Here is a 26,228-nt window from a genome sequence, read left to right on the forward strand (position 1 = left end):
TTGTGACTCCTTGCATATTTTATTTGGACTTAGAGTAACAAAATATTTGGTATTTTAATAGCAAACCCATTCGATTGTAGGTGTATTTTTTTACTAAAACATGGCATTTGTAATGTAAACATATTTTATGTTTCCATGGAAGCCACTCTCCAATTTTAGATAATCTGTCTTGCAATGGATAGCACTAGTGCATATATGCCAAAAGTAAGGAATTTGTTTGTAAAAAATTTTTGTTCTTCGAATTTTACATATATTTTGCCAAATAATGCATAATATGGTGATTTGGGTTCCCATGGCAACAGATGTTCCTGAAATGATAACTATTTTTGAACTCAGCATAACAAACTACTCAAGATAGGGTGGTAAATATGCAAATAAACTATGTTATAATTAAATTTATCATGTTATTTTCCAGATATGTAGGTATACCAACACAACATTTTTTTACTCTACTCTATGTTTCCATGGAAACAGCTGTCCTATTTTAGGCAATTTGTGTTACAACAGATAGCCCCATGTCATATATGTCAAAAACAAGGAAATTTTTTCATTAATTTTCATTTCTTTCCATGTTTTTTGTCTAATTTTGGAAAAATTATCCACATATTATGGTGATTTTTGTTACCATGGCAACGGATGTTAATAAAATGACCCCTTTTTTGAACTCAGCATAAAAAACTACCCCAGCTAGGGTGGTTAATATTCAAATAAACTCGATTATTACAAATTTTATTATTATTATATAATATTATTTAATTATTTAATTATTACAAGTGAAGGGGTTTAAATATTATATAATAATAAAGCATTATGTGAGAGACAATTTAGAGGAATGGTGCCTTTTGGTCCTATTGTCAATAAAATGTATCCGTTTGAGCATATATTTGCTATGCCTGCTCATGCTGGCTGACGTTTGAGGGCGCCCTTTCACAATTTTATCTGTACATACTGCATTCAATTTGTGAGTCTAAACTATAATAAAAGTAATTTCAGAATTGCATGTCAGGAGAATAAAAAAGTGAAGGGGTTTAATACTATATACTATAATAAAGCAATAAAAAAAATTAGGATGAAGTTTATACGTCCCTGGTCGAACCTCTTAGCATATGAATTCAGAGCCATGTATACATGTAAACACACCTTGTCTTGTGTTGTTGACCTATAGCACACTACTTTCTAAATATAAAATGTCACTGGCTAGGCATGTCTTACAGTGCAAATTTGTGTTTTATGTATTTAGTTATTTATGTATTTATTCATTCATTTATTTATTTATTTATTTATTTATTTATTTATGTATTTATTTATTTATTTATTTATTTATTTATTTATCTATTTTGTTTTTATTTTTGATGTGGGAGCGTGACGTGTTCACTGTACTGTGCTATGTCCATATGAACCTGTGCTTGCCACGATGCATGTAATTTTCCAGGTAGACACAACAATGGCAACACTGAATTGCAACATCATTGTTGCGTCTTTTTACATTGATTGCGTCAGTGGTACATGTTATTGTATAAAAACCTTTATTCCCCATCAACCAACTTGTTTTACATATTGTACAATTTTGTCCGTCACAGGCAAAACTTCTTCAATTCGTGAGTGGTTTAGACCCCCTAAGTTACTGGTTTGGTACACTATCCTGGGATTGTATTAATTACATTGCTGTCCTCGTTATACTGGTTATTGTGTTTGCTGCCTTCCCGACTGTTTATGGGCCCCCTAACTTAGGAGTAACAACCCTACTACTGGTGAGTTGAAAAAAACATCTTTCTTGTGAGCTAAAGCTGCACTAGAAGTGGATCATTTTCACAAAGTTTTGTTTTGTGAAATATAATGAATAATGTATACCCTCAATATTGTACACCATGAAGTGTATTAATTGGTAAACTTGTGTATTTAGCTGTACTGTACACATAACATAGGAGGGAAACAAACAAATCAGTGCCTCCATTGACAAGAAAATGTTGAAATTGCACACGAAACGTAATCATTCACGAGACGTACCGTGAAATCATACCTGGTGATTGCTTATAATTGGAAATGTACTATATGTATGAACTAACTTGTGCCTCGATATTGAATTTGTAGAGAACAAATATGCCACATATAGGTATAGACTCAGGTCAAACGAGGATGGCGCCAGATTCAAAAACGAAGCTGTGGTTCAAAATTCAAATCTGTTACTAATACTGCACAGCCTATGGTTCAAATCAACCACTATTTGACAGGTATAATGTCTGTTATATAATGTAACTGGGCATTTTTAGCGAATATATCTTTAAATGTTTGATGAAACAATGAGTCCCAGTTGCAGCCAGTCAACAACACTGACAATTGTCCCTCCACAAAATTAAGTAGGATTATTGTCATCCCTGAAAGTCAACTTTAAAAAATAAAGAACCACACCATTACTATGGTTACTTTAGAACCACACCATTACTATAGTTACTTTAGAACCACACCATTACTATGGTTACTTTAGAACCACACCATTACTATAGTTACTTTAGAACCACACCATTACTATGGTTACTTTAGAACCACACCATTACTATAGTTACTTTAGAACCACACCATTACTATAGTTACTTTAGAACCACACCATTACTATGGTTACTTTAGAACCACACCGTTACTATAGTTACTTTAGAACCACACCATTACTATAGTTACTTTAGAACCACACCATTACTATGGTTACTTTAGAACCACACCATTACTATGGTTACTTTAGAACCACACCATTACTATAGTTACTTTAGAACCACACCATTACTATGGTTACTTTAGAACCACACCATTACTATAGTTACTTTAGAACCACACCATTACTATGGTTACTTTAGAACCACACCATTACTATAGTTACTTTAGAACCACACCATTACTATAGTTACTTTAGAACCACACCATTACTATGGTTACTTTAGAACCACACCATTACTATGGTTACTTTAGAACCACACCATTACTATAGTTACTTTAGAACCACACCGTTACTATAGTTACTTTAGAACCACACCATTACTATGGTTACTTTAGAACCACACCATTACTATGGTTACTTTAGAACCACACCATTACTATGGTTACGTTAGAACCACACCGTTACTATAGTTACTTTAGAACCACACCATTACTATGGTTACTTTAGAACCACACTGTTACTATAGTTACTTTAGAACCACACCGTTACTATAGTTACTTTAGAACCACACCGTTACTATAGTTACTTTAGAACCACACCGTTACTATAGTTACTTTAGAACCACACAATTACTATAGTTACTTTAGAACCACACCGTTACTATGGTTACTTTAGAACCACACCATTACTATAGTTACTTTAGAACCACACCATTACTATGGTTACTTTAGAACCACACCATTACTATAGTTACTTTAGAACCACACCATTACTATAGTTACTTTAGAACCACACCATTACTATGGTTACTTTAGAACCACACCGTTACTATAGTTACTTTAGAACCACACAATTACTATAGTTACTTTAGAACCACACCGTTACTATGGTTACTTTAGAACCACACCATTACTATAGTTACTTTAGAACCACACCATTACTATAGTTACTTTAGAACCACACCATTACTATGGTTACTTTAGAACCACACCATTACTATAGTTACTTTAGAACCACACCATTACTATGGTTACTTTAGAACCACACCATTACTATAGTTACTTTAGAACCATACCATTACTATAGTTACTTTAGAACCACACCATTACTATAGTTACTTTAGAACCACACCATTACTATGGTTACTTTAGAACCACACCATTACTATAGTTACTTTAGAACCACACCATTACTATAGTTACTTTAGAACCACACCATTACTATGGTTACTTTAGAACCACACCGTTACTATAGTTACTTTAGAACCACACCATTACTATAGTTACTTTAGAACCACACCATTACTATGGTTACTTTAGAACCACACCATTACTATGGTTACTTTAGAACCACACTGTTACTATAGTTACTTTAGAACCACACCATTACTATAGTTACTTTAGAACCACACCATTACTATAGTTACTTTAGAACCACACCATTACTATGGTTACTTTAGAACCACACCATTACTATAGTTACTTTAGAACCACACCATTACTATAGTTACATTAGAACCACACTGTTACTATAGTTACTTTAGAACCACACCATTACTATAGTTACTTTAGAACCACACCATTACTATGGTTACTTTAGAACCACACCATTACTACAGTTACTTTAGAACCACACCGTTACTATGGTTACTTTAGAACCACACCATTACTATGGTTACTTTAGAACCACACCATTACTATAGTTACTTTAGAACCACACCGTTACTATAGTTACTTTAGAACCACACCATAACTATAGTTACTTTAGAACCACACCATTACTATGGTTACTTTAGAACCACACCATTACTATAGTTACTTTAGAAGCACACCATTACTATAGTTACTTTAGAACCACACCATTACTATGGTTACTTTAGAACCACACCATTACTATGGTTACTTTAGAACCACACCGTTACTATAGTTACTTTAGAACCACACCATTACTATAGTTACTTTAGAACCACACCATTACTATGGTTACTTTAGAACCACACCATTACTATGGTTACTTTAGAACCACACCGTTACTATAGTTACTTTAGAACCACACCGTTACTATAGTTACTTTAGAACCACACTGTTACTATAGTTACTTTAGAACCACACCGTTACTATGGTTACTTTAGAACCACACTGTTACTATAGTTACTTTAGAACCACACCGTTACTATAGTTACTTTAGAACCACACCGTTACTATAGTTACTTTAGAACCACACCATTACTATAGTTACTTTAGAACCACACAATTACTATAGTTACTTTAGAACCACACCGTTACTATAGTTACTTTAGAACCACACAATTACTATAGTTACTTTAGAACCACACCATTACTATAGTTACTTTAGAACCACACCATTACTATGGTTACTTTAGAACCACACAATTACTATAGTTACTTTAGAACCACACCGTTACTATAGTTACTTTAGAACCACACCATTACTATAGTTACTTTAGAACCACACCATTACTATGGTTACTTTAGAACCACACCATTACTATAGTCACTTTAGAACCACACCATTACTATGGTTACTTTAGAACCACACCGTTACTATAGTTACTTTAGAACCACACCATTACTATGGTTACTTTAGAACCACACCATTACTATGGTTACTTTAGAACCACACCATTACTATAGTTACTTTAGAACCACACAATTACTATAGTTACTTTAGAACCACACCGTTACTATAGTTACTTTAGAACCACACCATTACTATAGTTACTTTAGAACCACACCATTACTATGGTTACTTTAGAACCACACCATTACTATAGTTACTTTAGAACCACACCATTACTATGGTTACTTTAGAACCACACCGTTACTATAGTTACTTTAGAACCACACCATTACTATGGTTACTTTAGAACCACACCATTACTATGGTTACTTTAGAACCACACCATTACTATGGTTACTTTAGAACCACACCATTACTATAGTTACTTTAGAACCACACCATTACTATGGTTACTTTAGAACCACACTGTTACTATAGTTACTTTAGAACCACACCGTTACTATAGTTACTTTAGAACCACACCGTTACTATAGTTACTTTAGAACCACACCGTTACTATAGTTACTTTAGAACCACACAATTACTATAGTTACTTTAGAACCACACCGTTACTATAGTTACTTTAGAACCACACAATTACTATAGTTACTTTAGAACCAGACCATTACTATAGTTACTTTAGAACCACACCATTACTATGGTTACTTTAGAACCACACAATTACTATAGTTACTTTAGAACCACACCGTTACTATAGTTACTTTAGAACCACACCATTACTATAGTTACTTTAGAACCACACCATTACTATAGTTACTTTAGAACCACACCATTACTATGGTTACTTTAGAACCACACCATTACTATAGTTACTTTAGAACCACACCATTACTATGGTTACTTTAGAACCACACCATTACTATAGTTACTTTAGAACCACACCATTACTATGGTTACTTTAGAACCACACCATTACTATAATTACTTTAGAACCACACCATTACTATGGTTACTTTAGAACCACACCATTACTATGGTTACTTTAGAACCACACCATTACTATAGTTACTTTAGAACCACACAATTACTATAGTTACTTTAGAACCACACTGTTACTATAGTTACTTTAGAACCACACCATTACTATGGTTACTTTAGAACCACACCATTACTATAGTTACTTTAGAACCACACCATTACTATAGTTACTTTAGAACCACACCGTTACTATAGTTACTTTAGAACCATACCGTTACTATAGTTACTTTAGAACCACACCATTACTATGGTTACTTTAGAACCACACCATTACTATGGTTACTTTAGAACCACACCATTACTATAGTTACTTTAGAACCACACCGTTACTATAGTTACTTTGTTATTTACATTATAAACTAAACATGTATGACATTGTTACATTGTTATTAGTATTGTAAACTTCAACTTGAAGAATGACATTGCACAGAAAAGTGAGTTTGTAAATGGCATTTTCAGCTTGCATGTGTTGTCTTCAGGGTACAGTATATCATTGGAAATACTCCAGTAACTTTGAATGATGAGATTTTAGGAATCCAAACCAGGGAAAGCTCTATTGTGTTTATTACGACTCAGTGTGGCTTTGAATTAATACATAAATAATACAAGTATTAAAACACGATGAAGATTGATAGATGTATGTTGAATTTACATAAGTTTTGCAATTTGCATCATTTGTAATTATTACATCAAAAAAAAATATTTACCATTTAATCACAGGTCCTCTTTGGATGGGCTTCTATTCCTATGACATATGCAATGTCTTGGCCGTTTTCCTCACCACTTGCAGGCTATGGATTGATTGCTATATTCTACTCTATGGGTGCTATGGTAAGTTAAAGTGTTGATTGATACAATAGGTGCTATGGTAAGTTAAAGTGTTGATGGATACAGTGGATTTTATGGTAAGTTGAAGTGTTGATTGATACAATGGATGTTATGGTAAGTTAAAGTGTTGATTGATACAATGGGTACTATGGTAAGTTAAAGTGTTGATTGATACAATAGGTGCTATGGTAAGTTAAAGTGTTGATTGATACAATGGGTGCTATGGTAAGTTAAAGTGTTGATTGATACAATGGGTGCTATGGTAAGTTAAAGTGTTGATTGATACAATGGGTGCTATGGTAAGTTAAAGTGTTGATACAATGGGTGCTTTGGTAAGTTGAAGTGTTGATTGATACAATGGGTACTATTGTAAGTTAAAGTGTTGATTGATACAATAGGTGCTATGGTAATTTGAAGTGTTGATTGATACAATGGGTACTATGGTAAGTTAAAGTGTTGATTGATACAATAGGTGCTATGGTAATTTGAAGTGTTGATTGATACAATGGGTACTATGGTAAGTTAAAGTGTTGATTGATACAATAGGTGCTATGGTAAGTTAAAGTGTTGATTGATACAATAGGTGCTATGGTAATTTGAAGTGTTGATTGATACAATGGGTACTATGGTAAGTTAAAGTGTTGATTGATACAATAGGTGCTATGGTAATTTGAAGTGTTGATTGATACAATGGGTACTATGGTAAGTTAAAGTGTTGATTGATACAATAGGTGCTATGGTAAGTTAAAGTGTTGATTGATACAATGGGTACTATGGTAAGTTAAAGTGTTGATTGATACAATAGGTGCTATGGTAATTTGAAGTGTTGATTGATACAATAGGTGCTATGGTAAGTTAAAGTGTTGATTGATACAATGGGTGCTAATTGGTAAGTTAAAGTGTTGATTGATACAATGGGTACTATGGTAAGTTAAAGTGTTGATTGATACAGTGGGTGCTATGGTAAGTTGAAGTGTTGATTGATACAATGAGTGCTATGGTAAGTTAAAGTGTTGATTGATACAATGGGTGCTATGGTAAGTTAAAGTGTTGATTGATACAATGGGTACTATGGTAAGTTAAAGTGTTGATTGATACAGTGGGTGCTATGGTAAGTTGAAGTGTTGATTGATACAATGAGTGCTATGGTAAGTTAAAGTGTTGATTGATACAATGGGTGCTATGGTAAGTTAAAGTGTTGATTGATACAATGGGTGCTATGGTAAGTTAATATATACTATGTGTTGATTTCAAAGTCCTAGACTAATATTCTGTTTATCTATGTCGTAAGATTTATATATATTCATTGAATGTTATATTTCTTTCTGCATTGGAAAGGAGTGGTAGAATAATTTTCATCTGTTGATATGTTCAGTATATTGAAATAGTACAGATAAAATCAAACAAATCGATCATTTAAAAACAATGTTTTTGTTTCTGAAAACGTTTAAGTAACAAAGCTGCCAGTCCGTGTTAATATTGTGAATGTTATACCATTTTGTGATCAAGTGTATTTACCTTTACTCAGGTCACCATAATCGTTGTATTTATATTGGAGTTACTTGACCACACTCAAGATGCTGCTGTCATATGTGATTATATATTCATGTTGATACCAACCCATTGTCTAGGTAGAGCTATGATCTTTATGGCTCAAAATGTTGCTACTATAGACCAATGTACAAGATCTGTCATGTAAGTTATTACATTATTTGGTATCACGATAAACCTGGTAAAAATTTGGAAGGGCGTAGCTGTTATTCCATAGGGGAATTACTTGACGACTCATCACCCCCCCCCCCCCACCTTCTTATTCTATATAGCTTATCTATTGTGGTAGGTAAGACCAAGTTTTGGTGCATACATTATCAATGGGAAATAATCTGAGATTTTATGATTTTTGAAATATTCGTGTTTTTTTTCTAATACGACAATTAAAACATGTATAAATGTTCAGGAGTTCTCACCAGCTAGGACATGTGTATGCTGTAAAAGTGATAATTCCATAGAAACAACACAAGCTGCCCCCTCGAAATTTTTTTCGAATGCATAGATCTGTTATTAAAATCGTTATTTACGTGACAATTCCTAGCACGTGCGCTTTGAATTGATGGTTCACTTAAGTCAAAAGTGACGGTACTTACATTGAATCCTCACTAATATATATCTCTATTGTACATGTACGCTGGCTTGACTTTGAGTAAAAATGTGTCTAGTTAAGAATTGTAACTATTTTCAGTGTAGCGAATTTAAAAAAAATTGTACGGAGAAAGTGCAAAAGAAGCGCACACATGCGCTGTGTATTTTTGGCGAGTACCAGTAGTTTGAAAGTATTCTTCATTTGAAGACAACAAGTCGCAATAAGGTCAAAGAGTGAAACTCCAAAAACCGACCAGGAGTCTATTTTGACATTTGTCAGGAAACAGACAGGGTAAGCATACCATTTTGTAGTCCTGCTTGCATACAGAATAATCCGGGACTCGATTCTGACAATTGTCCCTGGTGTTTAGGGTTGTGTCAGTATTATAGACCCGTGCACCGTCTGCAAGCAGGACTAACCATTTTGTGTCACGTCAAAGGAAAACGTCATTCAACGTGAGGTCGCCTGCATGCAGTGACTTCAAATATGAGCTTGATCTAATTTACATCTTGTTCCTCAGCATAAAACGGCAGATCTCTGTTGGAATATTTGGAGGCCCTGAAAAGGGCCGTTTGTGAATGATCACAATATCACTTTACTTAGTCCTGCTATGCAGATGGTGCACGGGTCTAGATTACTAACATGTCGACCCTCAACACAAGAAGGAAGGGACGACTTACTCTGTATGCAAGCAGGATTAAATATCACTCTGAATTGTCAGCAGTGTCATCAGAGCTTTGAGTTTCCTCGAATTGTTTTAGTTTGGTGAAGGTAAACTCAAACTTTATGCGTCTATTAACAGTTCCACACCACTCAAAATCGGGAGTCGAGTATACAATATTGATAAACTACACATTCTAGTCGCAGTTGAAATGACAGCCGTGAACTTGAAATCTACGCAGGTGTGCACGACGGAATGACATCACATTCTGATCCCGCTCAACAATTTGCACAGCCTGCAGGCTTGCTTAACTGACAGCAAATCTAGCTGTGTGATGAAGTCGCCAAAACAGACTTTTATCTTCACAGTGCTCATCCCAAACCACATGATCTAGCAGTCGATGGCACATCTAATTTTAAATAGTTTAACGTTAGAGGTGTTTTGGGGGACTAGCAATGTGTTTTGGAGGACTAGCAATGTGTTTTCCTTTTAGTTTTCAGTGGTCCAGAACTGGGTAGTTTTTTAAAGCCATTTTCGCTTTGGTTTACATAATAAAATGCACAGCAAAACTACCAGAATTACGATATTTATTAAATAAGAACTAAACTAAAGCTGGCAAATGGCAAATGATGATATTCACGCCTACCCTCAGATCATGTGATACTCATCGTTAGTTGGATATCTAATAGCGCCGTATACATTTCTAATAATAAAGCTCCGTATACATTTCTAATAATAAAGCTCCGTATACATTTCTGATAATAAAGCTCCGCATACATTTCTAATAATAAAGCTCCGTATACATTTCTAATAATAAAGCTCCGAATACATTTCTAATAATAAAGCTCCGTATACATTTCTAATAATAAAGCTCCGTATACATTTCTAATAATAAAGCTCCGTATACATTTCTAATAATAAAGCTCCGAATACATTTCTAATAATAAAGCTCCGTATACATTTCTAATAATAAAGCTCCGTATACATTTCTAATAATAAAGCGCCGTATACATTTCTAATAATAAAGCTCCGTATACATTTCTAATAATAAAGCTCCGAATACATTTCTAATAATAAAGCTCCGTATACATTTCTAATAATAAAGCTCCGTATACATTTCTAATAATAAAGCTCCGTATACATTTCTAATAATAAAGCTCCGAATACATTTCTAATAATAAAGCGCCGTATACATTTCTAATAATAAAGCTCCGTATACATTTCTAATAATAAAGCTCCGAATATATTTCTAATAATAAAGCTCCGAATACATTTCTAATAATAAAGCTCCGTATACATTTCTAATAATAAAGCTCCGAATATATTTCTAATAATAAAGCTCCGAATACATTTCTAATAATAAAGCTCCGTATACATTTCTAATAATAAAGCTCCGAATACATTTCTAATAATAAAGCGCCGTATACATTTCTAATAATAAAGCTCCGAATATATTTCTAATAATAAAGCTCCGTATACATTTCTAATAATAAAGCTCCGTATACATTTCTAATAATAAAGCTCCGAATATATTTCTAATAATAAAGCTCCGTATACATTTCTAATAATAAAGCTCCGAATACATTTCTAATAATAAAGCTCCGTATACATTTCTAATAATAAAGCTCCGTATACATTTCTAATAATAAAGCTCCGAATACATTTCTAATAATAAAGCTCCGAATACATTTCTAATAATAAAGCTCCGTATACATTTCTAATAATAAAGCTCCGAATACATTTCTAATAATAAAGCTCCGAATACATTTCTAATAATAAAGCTCTGTATACATTTCTAATAATAAAGCTCCGAATACATTTCTAATAATAAAGCTCCGTATACATTTCTAATAATAAAGCTCCGAATACATTTCTAATAATAAAGCTCCGTATACATTTCTAATAATAAAGCTCCGAATACATTTCTAATAATAAAGCTCCGTATACATTTCTAATAATAAAGCTCCGTATATATTTCTAATAATAAAGCTCCGAATACATTTCTAATAATAAAGCTCCGTATACATTTCTAATAATAAAGCTCCGTATACATTTCTAATAATAAAGCTCCGAATACATTTCTAATAATAAAGCTCCGTATACATTTCTAATAATAAAGCTCCGTATACATTTCTAATAATAAAGCTCCGAATACATTTCTAATAATAAAGCTCCGTATACATTTCTAATAATAAAGCTCCGAATACATTTCTAATAATAAAGCTCCGTATACATTTCTAATAATAAAGCTCCGAATACATTTCTAATAATAAAGCTCCGAATACATTTCTAATAATAAAGCTCCGAATACATTTCTAATAATAAAGCTCCGTATACATTTCTAATAATAAAGCTCCGTATACATTTCTAATAATAAAGCTCCGTATACATTTCTAATAATAAAGCTCCGAATACATTTCTAATAATAAAGCTCCGAATACATTTCTAATAATAAAGCTCCGAATACATTTCTAATAATAAAGCTCCGAATACATTTCTAATAATAAAGCTCCGTATACATTTCTAATAATAAAGCTCCGAATACATTTCTAATAATAAAGCTCCGAATACATTTCTAATAATAAAGCTCCGAATACATTTCTAATAATAAAGCTCCGAATACATTTCTAATAATAAAGCTCCGAATACATTTCTAATAATAAAGCTCCGAATACATTTCTAATAATAAAGCTCCGTATACATTTCTAATAATAAAGCTCCGTATACATTTCTAATAATAAAGCTCCGTATACATTTCTAATAATAAAGCTCCGTATACATTTCTAATAATAAAGCTCCGAATACATTTCTAATAATAAAGCTCCGAATACATTTCTAATAATAAAGCTCCGAATACATTTCTAATAATAAAGCTCCGAATACATTTCTAATAATAAAGCTCCGTATACATTTCTAATAATAAAGCTCCGAATACATTTCTAATAATAAAGCTCCGAATACATTTCTAATAATAAAGCTCCGAATACATTTCTAATAATAAAGCTCCGAATACATTTCTAATAATAAAGCTCCGAATACATTTCTAATAATAAAGCTCCGAATACATTTCTAATAATAAAGCTCCGAATACATTTCTAATAATAAAGCTCCGAATACATTTCTAATAATAAAGCTCCGTATACATTTCTAATAATAAAGCTCCGTATACATTTCTAATAATAAAGCTCCGAATACATTTCTAATAATAAAGCTCCGAATACATTTCTAATAATAAAGCTCCGTATACATTTCTAATAATAAAGCTCCGTATACATTTCTAATAATAAAGCTCCGAATACATTTCTAATAATAAAGCTCCGTATACATTTCTAATAATAAAGCTCCGTATACATTTCTAATAATAAAGCTCCGTATACATTTCTAATAATAAAGCTCCGAATACATTTCTAATAATAAAGCTCCGAATACATTTCTAATAATAAAGCTCCGTATACATTTCTAATAATAAAGCTCCGTATACATTTCTAATAATAAAGCTCCGAATACATTTCTAATAATAAAGCTCCGTATACATTTCTAATAATAAAGCTCCGTATACATTTCTAATAATAAAGCTCCGTATACATTTCTAATAATAAAGCTCCGAATACATTTCTAATAATAAAGCTCCGAATACATTTCATACTTTAATAAAAAAACCTTCCATATTTCATCGGAAATGCCATTTATTTCTTTTAAAGTTGAAAACTATTTTTGACGTAGAAATGGTGATCATATTATGTATGAGGAAAACTTAAATGAAAAATACCACGTATCTAACCGTCCATGCTTGGTGCGCAGTCGTCCATACATACACATGGTGACATTAAAAAGTGTTTCCCATCTTCCCCATTGTCTAATCTTCGTGTATTATACATCAATGGACAGCTTACTTTCAGTATTGAAACCTTAACTTACAAAACAAGTATATTTGAAGACAAAAATATGTCGAGAAAAGCACTGTCAAATAAGACAATGACTGCTTGATGATCAAGCGACAAAAAGGAAAGGAATTTTCAGAACACAAGTTTATAATTTTGATTGCTCATAATATTATCTCAGACTGATGAACGCTTGAATCTAACAAGCTGGAAATCATCATCTATCCACCATAGAGATGTTTATGTTCAAACAAAAACTCCAAGATAACATGTCTCTAGAGTTACGAACTTAGGCAGAAATGTACCCATGGTAGAACCTTCGAGCCATTAGTTTGTGACTTCCGTATTATCTCATTATATTCATAAGTTCTCCAACTTTGGAGGGATTATTTCCTCCCGATTTGGTGTGGGACAGATTAATGCAGCAATTGTACCTTCAACAACATTACCAAGCTCTATTTGTTAAAAGTTGAGGCGAAAATGCTGAGCGCGACGCTCGTTCAGTATTTTGGAGAATACAGTCACTCTGGATGCATTCCAAAAAAGAGGATCTCACAAACGCAGATCGGTGGCGGAAATGGAATGTAAAAGAAATTATCGATAAATGACACATCAGAGTGCCGATGAGATTGACTCCATACAGAGGCCATGTTCAGGAAGTCGACCGTGTTGTGATTAAAGTGACATGCAAAACACAGAGCAGGTTTAGCTGCAGGTTATATATTGTCTGTTATACATCGACTGTACCCTGCAAACACAGAGCAGGTTTAGCTGCAGGTTATATCATATGAAGTTAGCTTTGCCGAATTATTTAGTATTTCTCTTACTTATTACTTTCATTGTTATTCTTGCTACAGTATTCGACTTCCCCCAGTTTACAGCCTTCATGCTTACCATACATATAACTTAATTTGTTATGTTATGAAAATGTTCCTGATAGTTGAACTAAGGATGTTGCAAACCTTTCTTCCTGAATATCCTGAATACTGCATTATGTAAAATGTGGATAAGAATTTAATTGATAAACATGAGTCAGTGCATGATTAAAACACATTTGTTCCTGTGACATTGTTTGTAACTTATATAAATATAAAAAATCTTGGCCACCCAGATCCTTGATGAGATCTCAGACCATGATAGTCTGAGATGAGATGGGGATAGTCTGAGATGAGATTTATGCTATCAGATTAGGCACTGCAGCAAGTACAAATATAAGAGAGTTCATTGCATACTCAGTTTGAATGGCTAATTACCAAGTTTAAAAACAGTCACTGTTCTAACCAAAAAATTGAGAACATTAATTTCCAGATTCTTGTGATGCATTGTTTATATATATTTTTTGGTTATTATCTTACTGATTTATTTTGTAAATTGTTTGTCTCTCTCTATGTAGTTTTTAATCTTCGAGTTGTTTATTTATACATGTTATTGTACAGAGATCAACAGCTGTGTGAAAGTTCTGGAATTGCATACGAGGAGAATTTGTTGGCGTGGAACCTACCAGGTGTTGGACAACACTGTCTGTATTTATTCTTAGAAGGTGTATTCTGGATGACATTGACAATTCTCATGGAGGTAATGCACCAAAGATACACATGCTCACACCCACACATACACCCCCACACACATACACATACACTAAACCCCCCCCACATCCATACACACATACATACAGTGCATACACATACATTTCATACACACACATACCCACACTTATACATACATATATACATACATACATACATACATACATACATACGTGCGTACATACACATGTACAGTATACCATGCATATACACACACGACAAAATTAGTAATGACTGGACCAAATTTCTCTTTTAAACACACACACACACACACACACACACACACACACACACACACACACACACACACACACACACACACACACACACATTACTGCTGCAATTAGGATTTAGAAATATCAGGAGATAATTCTAAACATCGCCATAACTTCACTTGAACATTTGTAAAAAACACTTGCGAAACGAGATCCAGACCTCAAAAGCTAGATATCAGTACTAATATAAGCGTGAATGGCTCACATAGCTCTTATTCTATTATCCTTCTAAATTGAGATTAACCAAACGACCAGCATGTTGTAGTCGATATGTGTGATATCTTGATAACTACCTGACATCGATAATACCACTATTTTCTTCCCAGGACAAATGAAGGCGTTCAGTTACGCATGTGCACACCTAGCTGGTCAACACAATCCGTAGCTTAGGTCGATTATATTACTGTTTAATCAAATAGAAACAAGACTTGGTAGAAACAAGTTTACCATTATATTTTGTAGTGGAATGTTATAAAGTGATTTCCAGAGAAGATTTAGGAATGATAATACTATTTTTGTAACAACTGTTTACAGACAGGGAATTGTGATTCTGTTGTAAATTTGCAGAAGTTAAGTCTGCAGTTACAATGGATTCTTGTTTTTGTTTCCATTTTGTAATTTCTATTCAACTATCAGTAACAATTCTCTCAATATCTTTTATATCCAAAAGGTCAATTTCTTTATTCCTGCAAGGTCACCTAAGCATCTAGGTACATTTATACCTGCTGAGAATGAGGTATGTTAGCAGCTTTAGTCACACAATCTTGCATGACTCGCAAAAATTAGCACATATCATATTATTGACCTGAAGAGACGACGTATAACCCAAAAGTCAACATCATAGTATCAGTCTATCATTTCACTACATATAACCCAAAAGTCAACATCATAGTATCAGTCTATCCTTTCACTACATATAACCCAAAAGTCAACATCGTAGTATCAGTCTATCCTTTCACTACATATAACCCAAAAGTCAACATCATAGTATCAGTCTATCATTTCACTACATATAACCCAAAAGTCAACATCATAGTATCAGTCTATCATTTCACTACATATAACCCAAAAGTCAACATCATAGTATCAGTCTATCCTTTCACTACATATAACCCAAAAGTCAACATCGTAGTATCAGTCTATCCTTTCACTACATATAACCCAAAAGTCAACATCATAGTATCAGTCTATCCTTTCACTACATATAACCCAAAAGTTATGATAGTAGAGTAAAACTTCGACTGGGTGTAATTACCATTTTACAGATTTTCTCGATTTTTCTATCCTGCTTGCTTTCTTGCTGTCTGAGATTATCTCATGTAACCAAGATTTGTTCTGCATAAAAGTACTAATATTAGAGAGACTTGCTACTCTGTCAAATATATCAATGAATTCTACATTCTACCCTGGAATTTCTCTTAATGAATTCTACATTCTACCCTGGAAGTTCTTTTAATGAATTCTACATTCTACCCTGGAAGTTCTTTTAATGAATTCCACATTTTACCCTGGAAGTTCTTTTAATGAATTCTACATTCTACCCTGGAAGTTCTTTTAATGAATTCCACATTTTACCCTGGAAGTTCTTTTAATGAATTCTACATTCTACCCTGGAAGTTCTTTTAATGAATTCCACATTTTACCCTGGAAGTTCTTTTAATGAATTCCATGTTTTACCCTGGAAGTTCTTTTAATGAATTCTACATTCTACCCTGGAAGTTCTTTTAATGAATTCCACATTTTACCCTGGAAGTTCTCTTAATGAATTCCATGTTTTACCCTGGAAGTTCTTTTAATGAATTCTACATTCTACCCTGGAAGTTCTTTTAATGAATTCCACATTTTACCCTGGAAGTTCTTTTAATGAATTCTACATTCTACCCTGGAAGTTCTTTTAATGAATTCCACATTTTACCCTGGAAGTTCTTTTAATGAATTCCATGTTTTACCCTGGAAGTTCTTTTAATGAATTCCATGTTTTACCCTGGAAGTTCTCTTAATGAATTCTACATTTTACCCTGGAAGTTCTCTTAATGAATTCCACAATTTACACTGGAAGTTCTTTTAATGAATTCTACATTCTACCCTGGAAGTTCTTTTAATGAATTCCACGTTTTACCCTGGAAGTTCTTTTAATGAATTCCATGTTTTACCCTGGAACGTCTCTTAATGAATTCCATGTTTTACCCTGGAAGTTCTTTTAATGAATTCCATGTTTTACACTGGAAGTTCTTTTAATGAATTCCACAATTTACACTGGAAGTTCTTTTAATGAATTCCACGGTTTACACTGGAAGTTCTCTTAATGAATTCCATGTTTTACCCTGGAAGTTCTTTTAATGAATTCCATGTTTTACACTGGAAGTTCTTTTAATGAATTCCATGTTTTACCCTGGAACGTCTCTTAATGAATTCCATGTTTTACACTGGAAGTTCTTTTAATGAATTCCATGTTTTACACTGGAAGTTCTTTTAATGAATTCCATGTTTTACCCTGAAAGTTCTTTTAATGAATTCCATGTTTTACCCTGGAACGTCTCTTAATGAATTCCATGTTTTACACTGGAAGTTCTTTTAATGAATTCCATGTTTTACACTGGAAGTTCTCTTAATGAATTCCATGTTTTACCCTGGAAGTTCTTTTAATGAATTCCATGTTTTACCCTGGAACGTCTCTTAATGAATTCTACATTTTACCCTGGAAGGTCTTTTAATGAATTCCACATTTTACCCTGGAAGGTCTTTTAATGAATTCCACATTTTACCCTGGAAGGTCTTTTAATGAATTCCATGTTTTACCCTGGAAGTTCTTTTAATGAATTCCACATTTTACCCTGAAAATCCTCTTAATGAATTCTACATTTTACCCTGGAAGTTCTTTTAATGAATTCCACATTTTACCCTGGAAGTTCTTTTAATGAATTCTACATTTTACCCTGGAAGTTCTTTTAATGAATTCCACATTTTACCCTGGAAGTTCTTTTAATGAATTCTACATTTTACCCTGGAAGTTCTTTTAATGAATTCCATGTTTTACACTGGAAGTTCTCTTAATGAATTCCATGTTTTACCCTGGAAGTTCTATTAATGAATTCTACATTTCACCCTGGAAGTTCTTTTAATGAATTCCATGTTTTACCCTGGAAGTTCTTTTAATGAATTCTACATTTTACCCTGGAAGTTCTTTTAATGAATTCTACATTTTACCCTGGAAGTTCTTTTAATGAATTCTACATTTTACCCTGGAAGTTCTTTTAATGAATTCTACATTTTACCCTGGAAGTTCTTTTAATGAATTCTACATTTTACCCTGGAAGTTCTTTTAATGAATTCTACATTTTACCCTGGAAGTTCTCTTAATGAATTCCACATTTTACCCTGGAAGTTCTCTTAATGAATTCCACATTTTACACTGGAAGTTCTTTTAATGAATTCCATGTTTTACCCTGGAAGTTCTTTTAATGAATTCCACATTTTACCCTGGAAGTTCTTTTAATGAATTCCACATTTTACCCTGGAAGTTCTCTTAATGAATTCCATGTTTTACCCTGGAAGTTCTTTTAATGAATTCCACATTCTACCCTGGAAGTTCTTTTAATGAATTCTACATTCTACCCTGGAAGTTCTCTTAATGAATTCCATGTTTTACCCTGGAAGTTCTTTTAATGAATTCCACATTTTACCCTGGAAGTTCTTTTAATGAATTCCACATTTTACCCTGGAAGTTCTTTTAATGAATTCCACATTTTACCCTGGAAGTTCTTTTAATGAATTCCACATTTTACCCTGGAAGTTCTTTTAATGAATTCCATGTTTTACACTGGAAGTTCTTTTAATGAATTCCACGTTTTACCCTGGAAGTTCTTTTAATGAATTCCACATTTTACCCTGGAAGTTCTTTTAATGAATTCCATGTTTTACACTGGAAGTTCTCTTAATGAATTCCATGTTTTACCCTGGAAGTTCTCTTAATGAATTCCATGTTTTACCCAGGAAGTTCTTTTAATGAATTCCACATTTTACCCTGGAAGTTCTTTTAATGAATTCCATGTTTTACCCTGGAAGTTCTTTTAATGAATTCCACATTTTACCCTGGAAGTTCTTTTAATGAATTCTACATTTTACCCTGGAAGTTCTTTTAATGAATTCCATGTTTTACACTGGAAGTTCTCTTAATGAATTCCATGTTTTACCCTGGAAGTTCTCTTAATGAATTCCACATTTTACCCTGGAAGTTCTCTTAATGAATTCCACATTTTACACTGGAAGTTCTTTTAATGAATTCCATGTTTTACCCTGGAAGTTCTTTTAATGAATTCCATGTTTTACACTGGAAGTTCTCTTAATGAATTCCATGTTTTACCCTGGAAGTTCTTTTAATGAATTCCATGTTTTACACTGGAAGTTCTCTTAATGAATTCCATGTTTTACCCTGGAAGTTCTTTTAATGAATTCCACATTTTACCCTGGAACGTCTCTTAATGAATTCCATGTTTTACCCTGGAAGTTCTCTTAATGAATTCCATGTTCTACCCTGGAAGTTCTCTTAATGAATTCCACATTTTACCCTGGAAGTTCTTTTAATGAATTCCATGTTTTACCCTGGAAGTTCTTTTAATGAATTCCATGTTTTACCCTGGAACGTCTCTTAATGAATTCCATGTTTTACCCTGGAAGTTCTCTTAATGAATTCCATGTTTTACCCTGGAAGTTCTCTTAATGAATTCCATGTTTTACCCTGGAAGTTCTCTTAATGAATTCCACATTTTACCCTGGAAGTTCTTTTAATGAATTCCATGTTTTACCCTGGAAGTTCTCTTAATGAATTCCACATTCTACCCTGGAAGTTCTCTTAATTAATTCTACATTTTACCCTGGAAGTTCTTTTAATGAATTCCATGTTTTACCCTGGAAGTTCTCTTAATGAATTCCACATTTTACCCTGGAAGTTCTCTTAATGAATTCCACATTTTACCCTGGAAGTTCTTTTAATGAATTCCACAATTTACACTGGAAGTTCTTTTAATGAATTCTACATTTTACCCTGGAAGTTCTTTTAATGAATTCCATGTTTTACACTGGAAGTTCTTTTAATGAATTCCATGTTTTACCCTGAAAGTTCTTTTAATGAATTCCATGTTTTACCCTGGAACGTCTCTTAATGAATTCCATGTTTTACACTGGAAGTTCTTTTAATGAATTCCATGTTTTACACTGGAAGTTCTCTTAATGAATTCCATGTTTTACCCTGGAAGTTCTTTTAATGAATTCCATGTTTTACCCTGGAACGTCTCTTAATGAATTCTACATTTTACCCTGGAAGGTCTTTTAATGAATTCCACATTTTACCCTGGAAGGTCTTTTAATGAATTCCACATTTTACCCTGGAAGGTCTTTTAATGAATTCCATGTTTTACCCTGGAAGTTCTTTTAATGAATTCCACATTTTACCCTGAAAATCCTCTTAATGAATTCTACATTTTACCCTGGAAGTTCTTTTAATGAATTCCACATTTTACCCTGGAAGTTCTTTTAATGAATTCTACATTTTACCCTGGAAGTTCTTTTAATGAATTCCACATTTTACCCTGGAAGTTCTTTTAATGAATTCTACATTTTACCCTGGAAGTTCTTTTAATGAATTCCATGTTTTACACTGGAAGTTCTCTTAATGAATTCCATGTTTTACCCTGGAAGTTCTATTAATGAATTCTACATTTCACCCTGGAAGTTCTTTTAATGAATTCCATGTTTTACCCTGGAAGTTCTTTTAATGAATTCTACATTTTACCCTGGAAGTTCTTTTAATGAATTCCACATTTTACCCTGGAAGTTCTTTTAATGAATTCCATGTTTTACACTGGAAGTTCTTTTAATGAATTCCATGTTTTACCCTGGAAGTTCTTTTAATGAATTCCATGTTTTACCCTGGAAGTTCTCTTAATGAATTCCACATTTTACCCTGGAACGTCTCTTAATGAATTCTACATTTTACCCTGGAAGTTCTTTTAATGAATTCTACATTTTACCCTGGAAGTTCTTTTAATGAATTCTACATTTTACCCTGGAAGTTCTTTTAATGAATTCTACATTTTACCCTGGAAGTTCTTTTAATGAATTCTACATTTTACCCTGGAAGTTCTCTTAATGAATTCCACATTTTACCCTGGAAGTTCTCTTAATGAATTCCACATTTTACACTGGAAGTTCTTTTAATGAATTCCATGTTTTACCCTGGAAGTTCTTTTAATGAATTCCACATTTTACCCTGGAAGTTCTTTTAATGAATTCCACATTTTACCCTGGAAGTTCTCTTAATGAATTCCATGTTTTACCCTGGAAGTTCTTTTAATGAATTCCACATTCTACCCTGGAAGTTCTTTTAATGAATTCTACATTCTACCCTGGAAGTTCTCTTAACGAATTCCATGTTTTACCCTGGAAGTTCTTTTAATGAATTCCACATTTTACCCTGGAAGTTCTTTTAATGAATTCCACATTTTACCCTGGAAGTTCTTTTAATGAATTCCACATTTTACCCTGGAAGTTCTTTTAATGAATTCCACATTTTACCCTGGAAGTTCTTTTAATGAATTCCATGTTTTACACTGGAAGTTCTTTTAATGAATTCCACGTTTTACCCTGGAAGTTCTTTTAATGAATTCCACATTTTACCCTGGAAGTTCTTTTAATGAATTCCATGTTTTACACTGGAAGTTCTCTTAATGAATTCCATGTTTTACCCTGGAAGTTCTCTTAATGAATTCCATGTTTTACCCTGGAAGTTCTTTTAATGAATTCCACATTTTACCCTGGAAGTTCTTTTAATGAATTCCATGTTTTACCCTGGAAGTTCTTTTAATGAATTCCACATTTTACCCTGGAAGTTCTTTTAATGAATTCTACATTTTACCCTGGAAGTTCTTTTAATGAATTCCATGTTTTACCCTGGAAGTTCTCTTAATGAATTCCACATTTTACCCTGGAAGTTCTCTTAATGAATTCCACATTTTACCCTGGAAGTTCTCTTAATGAATTCCACATTTTACACTGGAAGTTCTTTTAATGAATTCCATGTTTTACCCTGGAAGTTCTTTTAATGAATTCCATGTTTTACACTGGAAGTTCTCTTAATGAATTCCATGTTTTACCCTGGAAGTTCTTTTAATGAATTCCATGTTTTACACTGGAAGTTCTCTTAATGAATTCCATGTTTTACCCTGGAAGTTCTTTTAATGAATTCCACATTTTACCCTGGAACGTCTCTTAATGAATTCCATGTTTTACCCTGGAAGTTCTCTTAATGAATTCCATGTTCTACCCTGGAAGTTCTCTTAATGAATTCCACATTTTACCCTGGAAGTTCTTTTAATGAATTCCATGTTTTACCCTGGAAGTTCTTTTAATGAATTCCATGTTTTACCCTGGAACGTCTCTTAATGAATTCCATGTTTTACCCTGGAAGTTCTCTTAATGAATTCCATGTTTTACCCTGGAAGTTCTCTTAATGAATTCCATGTTTTACCCTGGAAGTTCTCTTAATGAATTCCACATTTTACCCTGGAAGTTCTTTTAATGAATTCCATGTTTTACCCTGGAAGTTCTCTTAATGAATTCCACATTCTACCCTGGAAGTTCTCTTAATGAATTCTACATTTTACCCTGGAAGTTCTTTTAATGAATTCCATGTTTTACCCTGGAAGTTCTCTTAATGAATTCCACATTTTACCCTGGAAGTTCTCTTAATGAATTCCACATTTTACCCTGGAAGTTCTTTTAATGAATTCCACAATTTACACTGGAAGTTCTTTTAATGAATTCTACATTTTACCCTGGAACGTCTCTTAATGAATTCCATGTTTTACCCTGGAAGTTCTTTTAATTAATTCCACATTTTACCCTGGAAGTTCTTTTAATGAATTCTACATTTTACCCTGGAAGTTCTTTTAATGAATTCCATGTTTTACCCTGGAAGTTCTCTTAATGAATTCTACATTTTACCCTGGAAGTTCTTTTAATGAATTCCATGTTTTACCCTGGAAGTTCTCTTAATGAATTCCACATTTTACCCTGGAAGTTCTTTTAATGAATTCCATGTTTTACCCTGGAAGTTCTCTTAATGAATTCCACATTCTACCCTGGAAGTTCTTTTAATGAATTCTACATTTTACCCTGGAAGTTCTTTTAATGAATTCTACATTTTACCCTGGAAGTTCTCTTAATGAATTCCACATTTTACCCTGGAAGTTCTTTTAATGAATTCCATGTTTTACACTGGAAGTTCTCTTAATGAATTCCACATTTTACCCTGGAAGTTCTTTTAATGAATTCCATGTTTTACCCTGGAAGTTCTCTTAATGAATTCCACATTCTACCCTGGAAGTTCTCTTAATGAATTCCACATTTTACCCTGGAAGTTCTTTTAATGAATTCTACAATTTACACTGGAAGTTCTTTTAATGAATTCCATGTTTTACCCTGGAAGTTCTCTTAATGAATTCCACATTTTACCCTGGAAGTTCTTTTAATGAATTCCATGTTTTACCCTGGAAGTTCTCTTAATGAATTCCATGGTTTACACTGGAAGTTCTTTTAATGAATTCCATGTTTTACCCTGGAAGTTCTCTTAATGAATTCCATGGTTTACACTGGAAGTTCTTTTAATGAATTCCACATTTTACCCTGGAAGTTCTTTTAATGAATTCCATGTTTTACCCTGGAAGTTCTTTTAATGAATTCCATGTTTTACCCTGGAAGTTCTTTTAATGAATTCCACAATTTACACTGGAAGTTCTTTTAATGAATTCCATGTTTTACCCTGGAAGTTCTCTTAATGAATTCCACATTTTACCCTGGAAGTTCTTTTAATGAATTCCATGTTTTACCCTGGAAGTTCTCTTAATGAATTCCATGGTTTACACTGGAAGTTCTTTTAATGAATTCCATGTTTTACCCTGGAAGTTCTCTTAATGAATTCCATGGTTTACACTGGAAGTTCTTTTAATGAATTCCACATTTTACCCTGGAAGTTCTTTTAATGAATTCCATGTTTTACCCTGGAAGTTCTCTTAATGAATTCCACATTTTACACTGGAAGTTCTTTTAATGAATTCCACATTTTTACCCTGGAAGTTCTCTTAATGAATTCCATGGTTTACACTGGAAGTTCTTTTAATGAATTCCACATTTTTACCCTGGAAGTTCTTTTAATGAATTCCATGTTTTACCCTGGAAGTTCTTTTAATGAATTCCATGTTTTACCCTGAAAGTTCTTTTAATGAATTCCATGTTTTACACTGGAAGTTCTTTTAATGAATTCCATGTTTTACCCTGGAACGTCTCTTAATGAATTCTACATTTTACCCTGGAAGTTCTTTTAATGAATTCTACATTTTACCCTGGAAGGTCTTTTAATGAATTCCACATTTTACCCTGGAAGGTCTTTTAATGAATTCCATGTTTTACACTGGAAGTTCTCTTAATGAATTCCATGTTTTACCCTGGAAGTTCTTTTAATGAATTCCACATTTTACCCTGAAAATCCTCTTAATGAATTCTACATTTTACCCTGGAAGTTCTTTTAATGAATTCCACATTTTACCCTGGAAGTTCTTTTAATGAATTCCATGTTTTACCCTGGAAGTTCTTTTAATGAATTCCATGTTTTACACTGGAAGTTCTCTTAATGAATTCCATGTTTTACCCTGGAAGTTCTCTTAATGAATTCCATGTTTTACCCTGGAAGTTCTTTTAATGAATTCTACATTTTACCCTGGAAGGTCTTTTAATGAATTCCATGTTTTACCCTGGAAGTTCTTTTAATGAATTCTACATTTTACCCTGGAAGTTCTCTTAATGAATTCCATGTTTTACCCTGGAAGTTCTCTTAATGAATTCCATGTTTTACCCTGGAAGTTCTTTTAATGAATTCCACATTTTACCCTGGAAGTTCTTTTAATGAATTCCATGTTTTACCCTGGAAGTTCTTTTAATGAATTCCATGTTTTACCCTGGAAGTTCTCTTAATGAATTCCATGTTTTACCCTGGAAGTTCTTTTAATGAATTCTACATTTTACCCTGGAAGGTCTTTTAATGAATTCCATGTTTTACCCTGGAAGTTCTTTTAATGAATTCTACATTTTACCCTGGAAGTTCTCTTAATGAATTCCATGTTTTACCCTGGAAGTTCTCTTAATGAATTCCATGTTTTACCCTGGAAGTTCTTTTAATGAATTCCACATTTTACCCTGGAAGTTCTTTTAATGAATTCCATGTTTTACCCTGGAAGTTCTTTTAATGAATTCCATGTTTTACCCTGGAAGTTCTCTTAATGAATTCCACATTTTACCCTGGAAGTTCTTTTAATGAATTCCATGTTTTACCCTGGAACGTCTCTTAATGAATTCTACATTTTACCCTGGAAGTTCTCTTAATGAATTCTACATTTTACCCTGGAAGTTCTTTTAATGAATTCCACAATTTACACTGGAAGTTCTTTTAATGAATTCCACAATTTACCCTGGAAGTTCTTTTAATGAATTCCACATTTTACCCTGGAAGTTCTTTTAATGAATTCCACATTTTACCCTGGAAGTTCTCTTAATGAATTCCACATTTTACCCTGGAA

The 26,228-nt window shown here is 33.0% G+C and overlaps 1 protein-coding gene across 1 annotated transcript in view; it reads left to right on the forward strand.

The window, feature by feature from the left end:
• LOC144438134 (phospholipid-transporting ATPase ABCA3-like) overlaps positions 1–26,228 on the forward strand; it is a 105,549-nt gene that overhangs the window by 57,650 nt on the left and 21,671 nt on the right. The window contains exons 23-27 of the mRNA XM_078127164.1: positions 1,581–1,751; positions 6,950–7,060; positions 8,586–8,752; positions 15,176–15,314; positions 16,271–16,336. Coding sequence (XP_077983290.1) covers positions 1,581–1,751; positions 6,950–7,060; positions 8,586–8,752; positions 15,176–15,314; positions 16,271–16,336 — 654 coding nt within the window. The remainder of the gene's footprint in view (positions 1–1,580; positions 1,752–6,949; positions 7,061–8,585; positions 8,753–15,175; positions 15,315–16,270; positions 16,337–26,228) is intronic.

This window comes from Glandiceps talaboti, chromosome 7 (genome assembly GCF_964340395.1).
Source record: "Glandiceps talaboti chromosome 7, keGlaTala1.1, whole genome shotgun sequence".
Lineage (NCBI taxonomy): Eukaryota > Metazoa > Hemichordata > Enteropneusta > Spengelidae > Glandiceps > Glandiceps talaboti.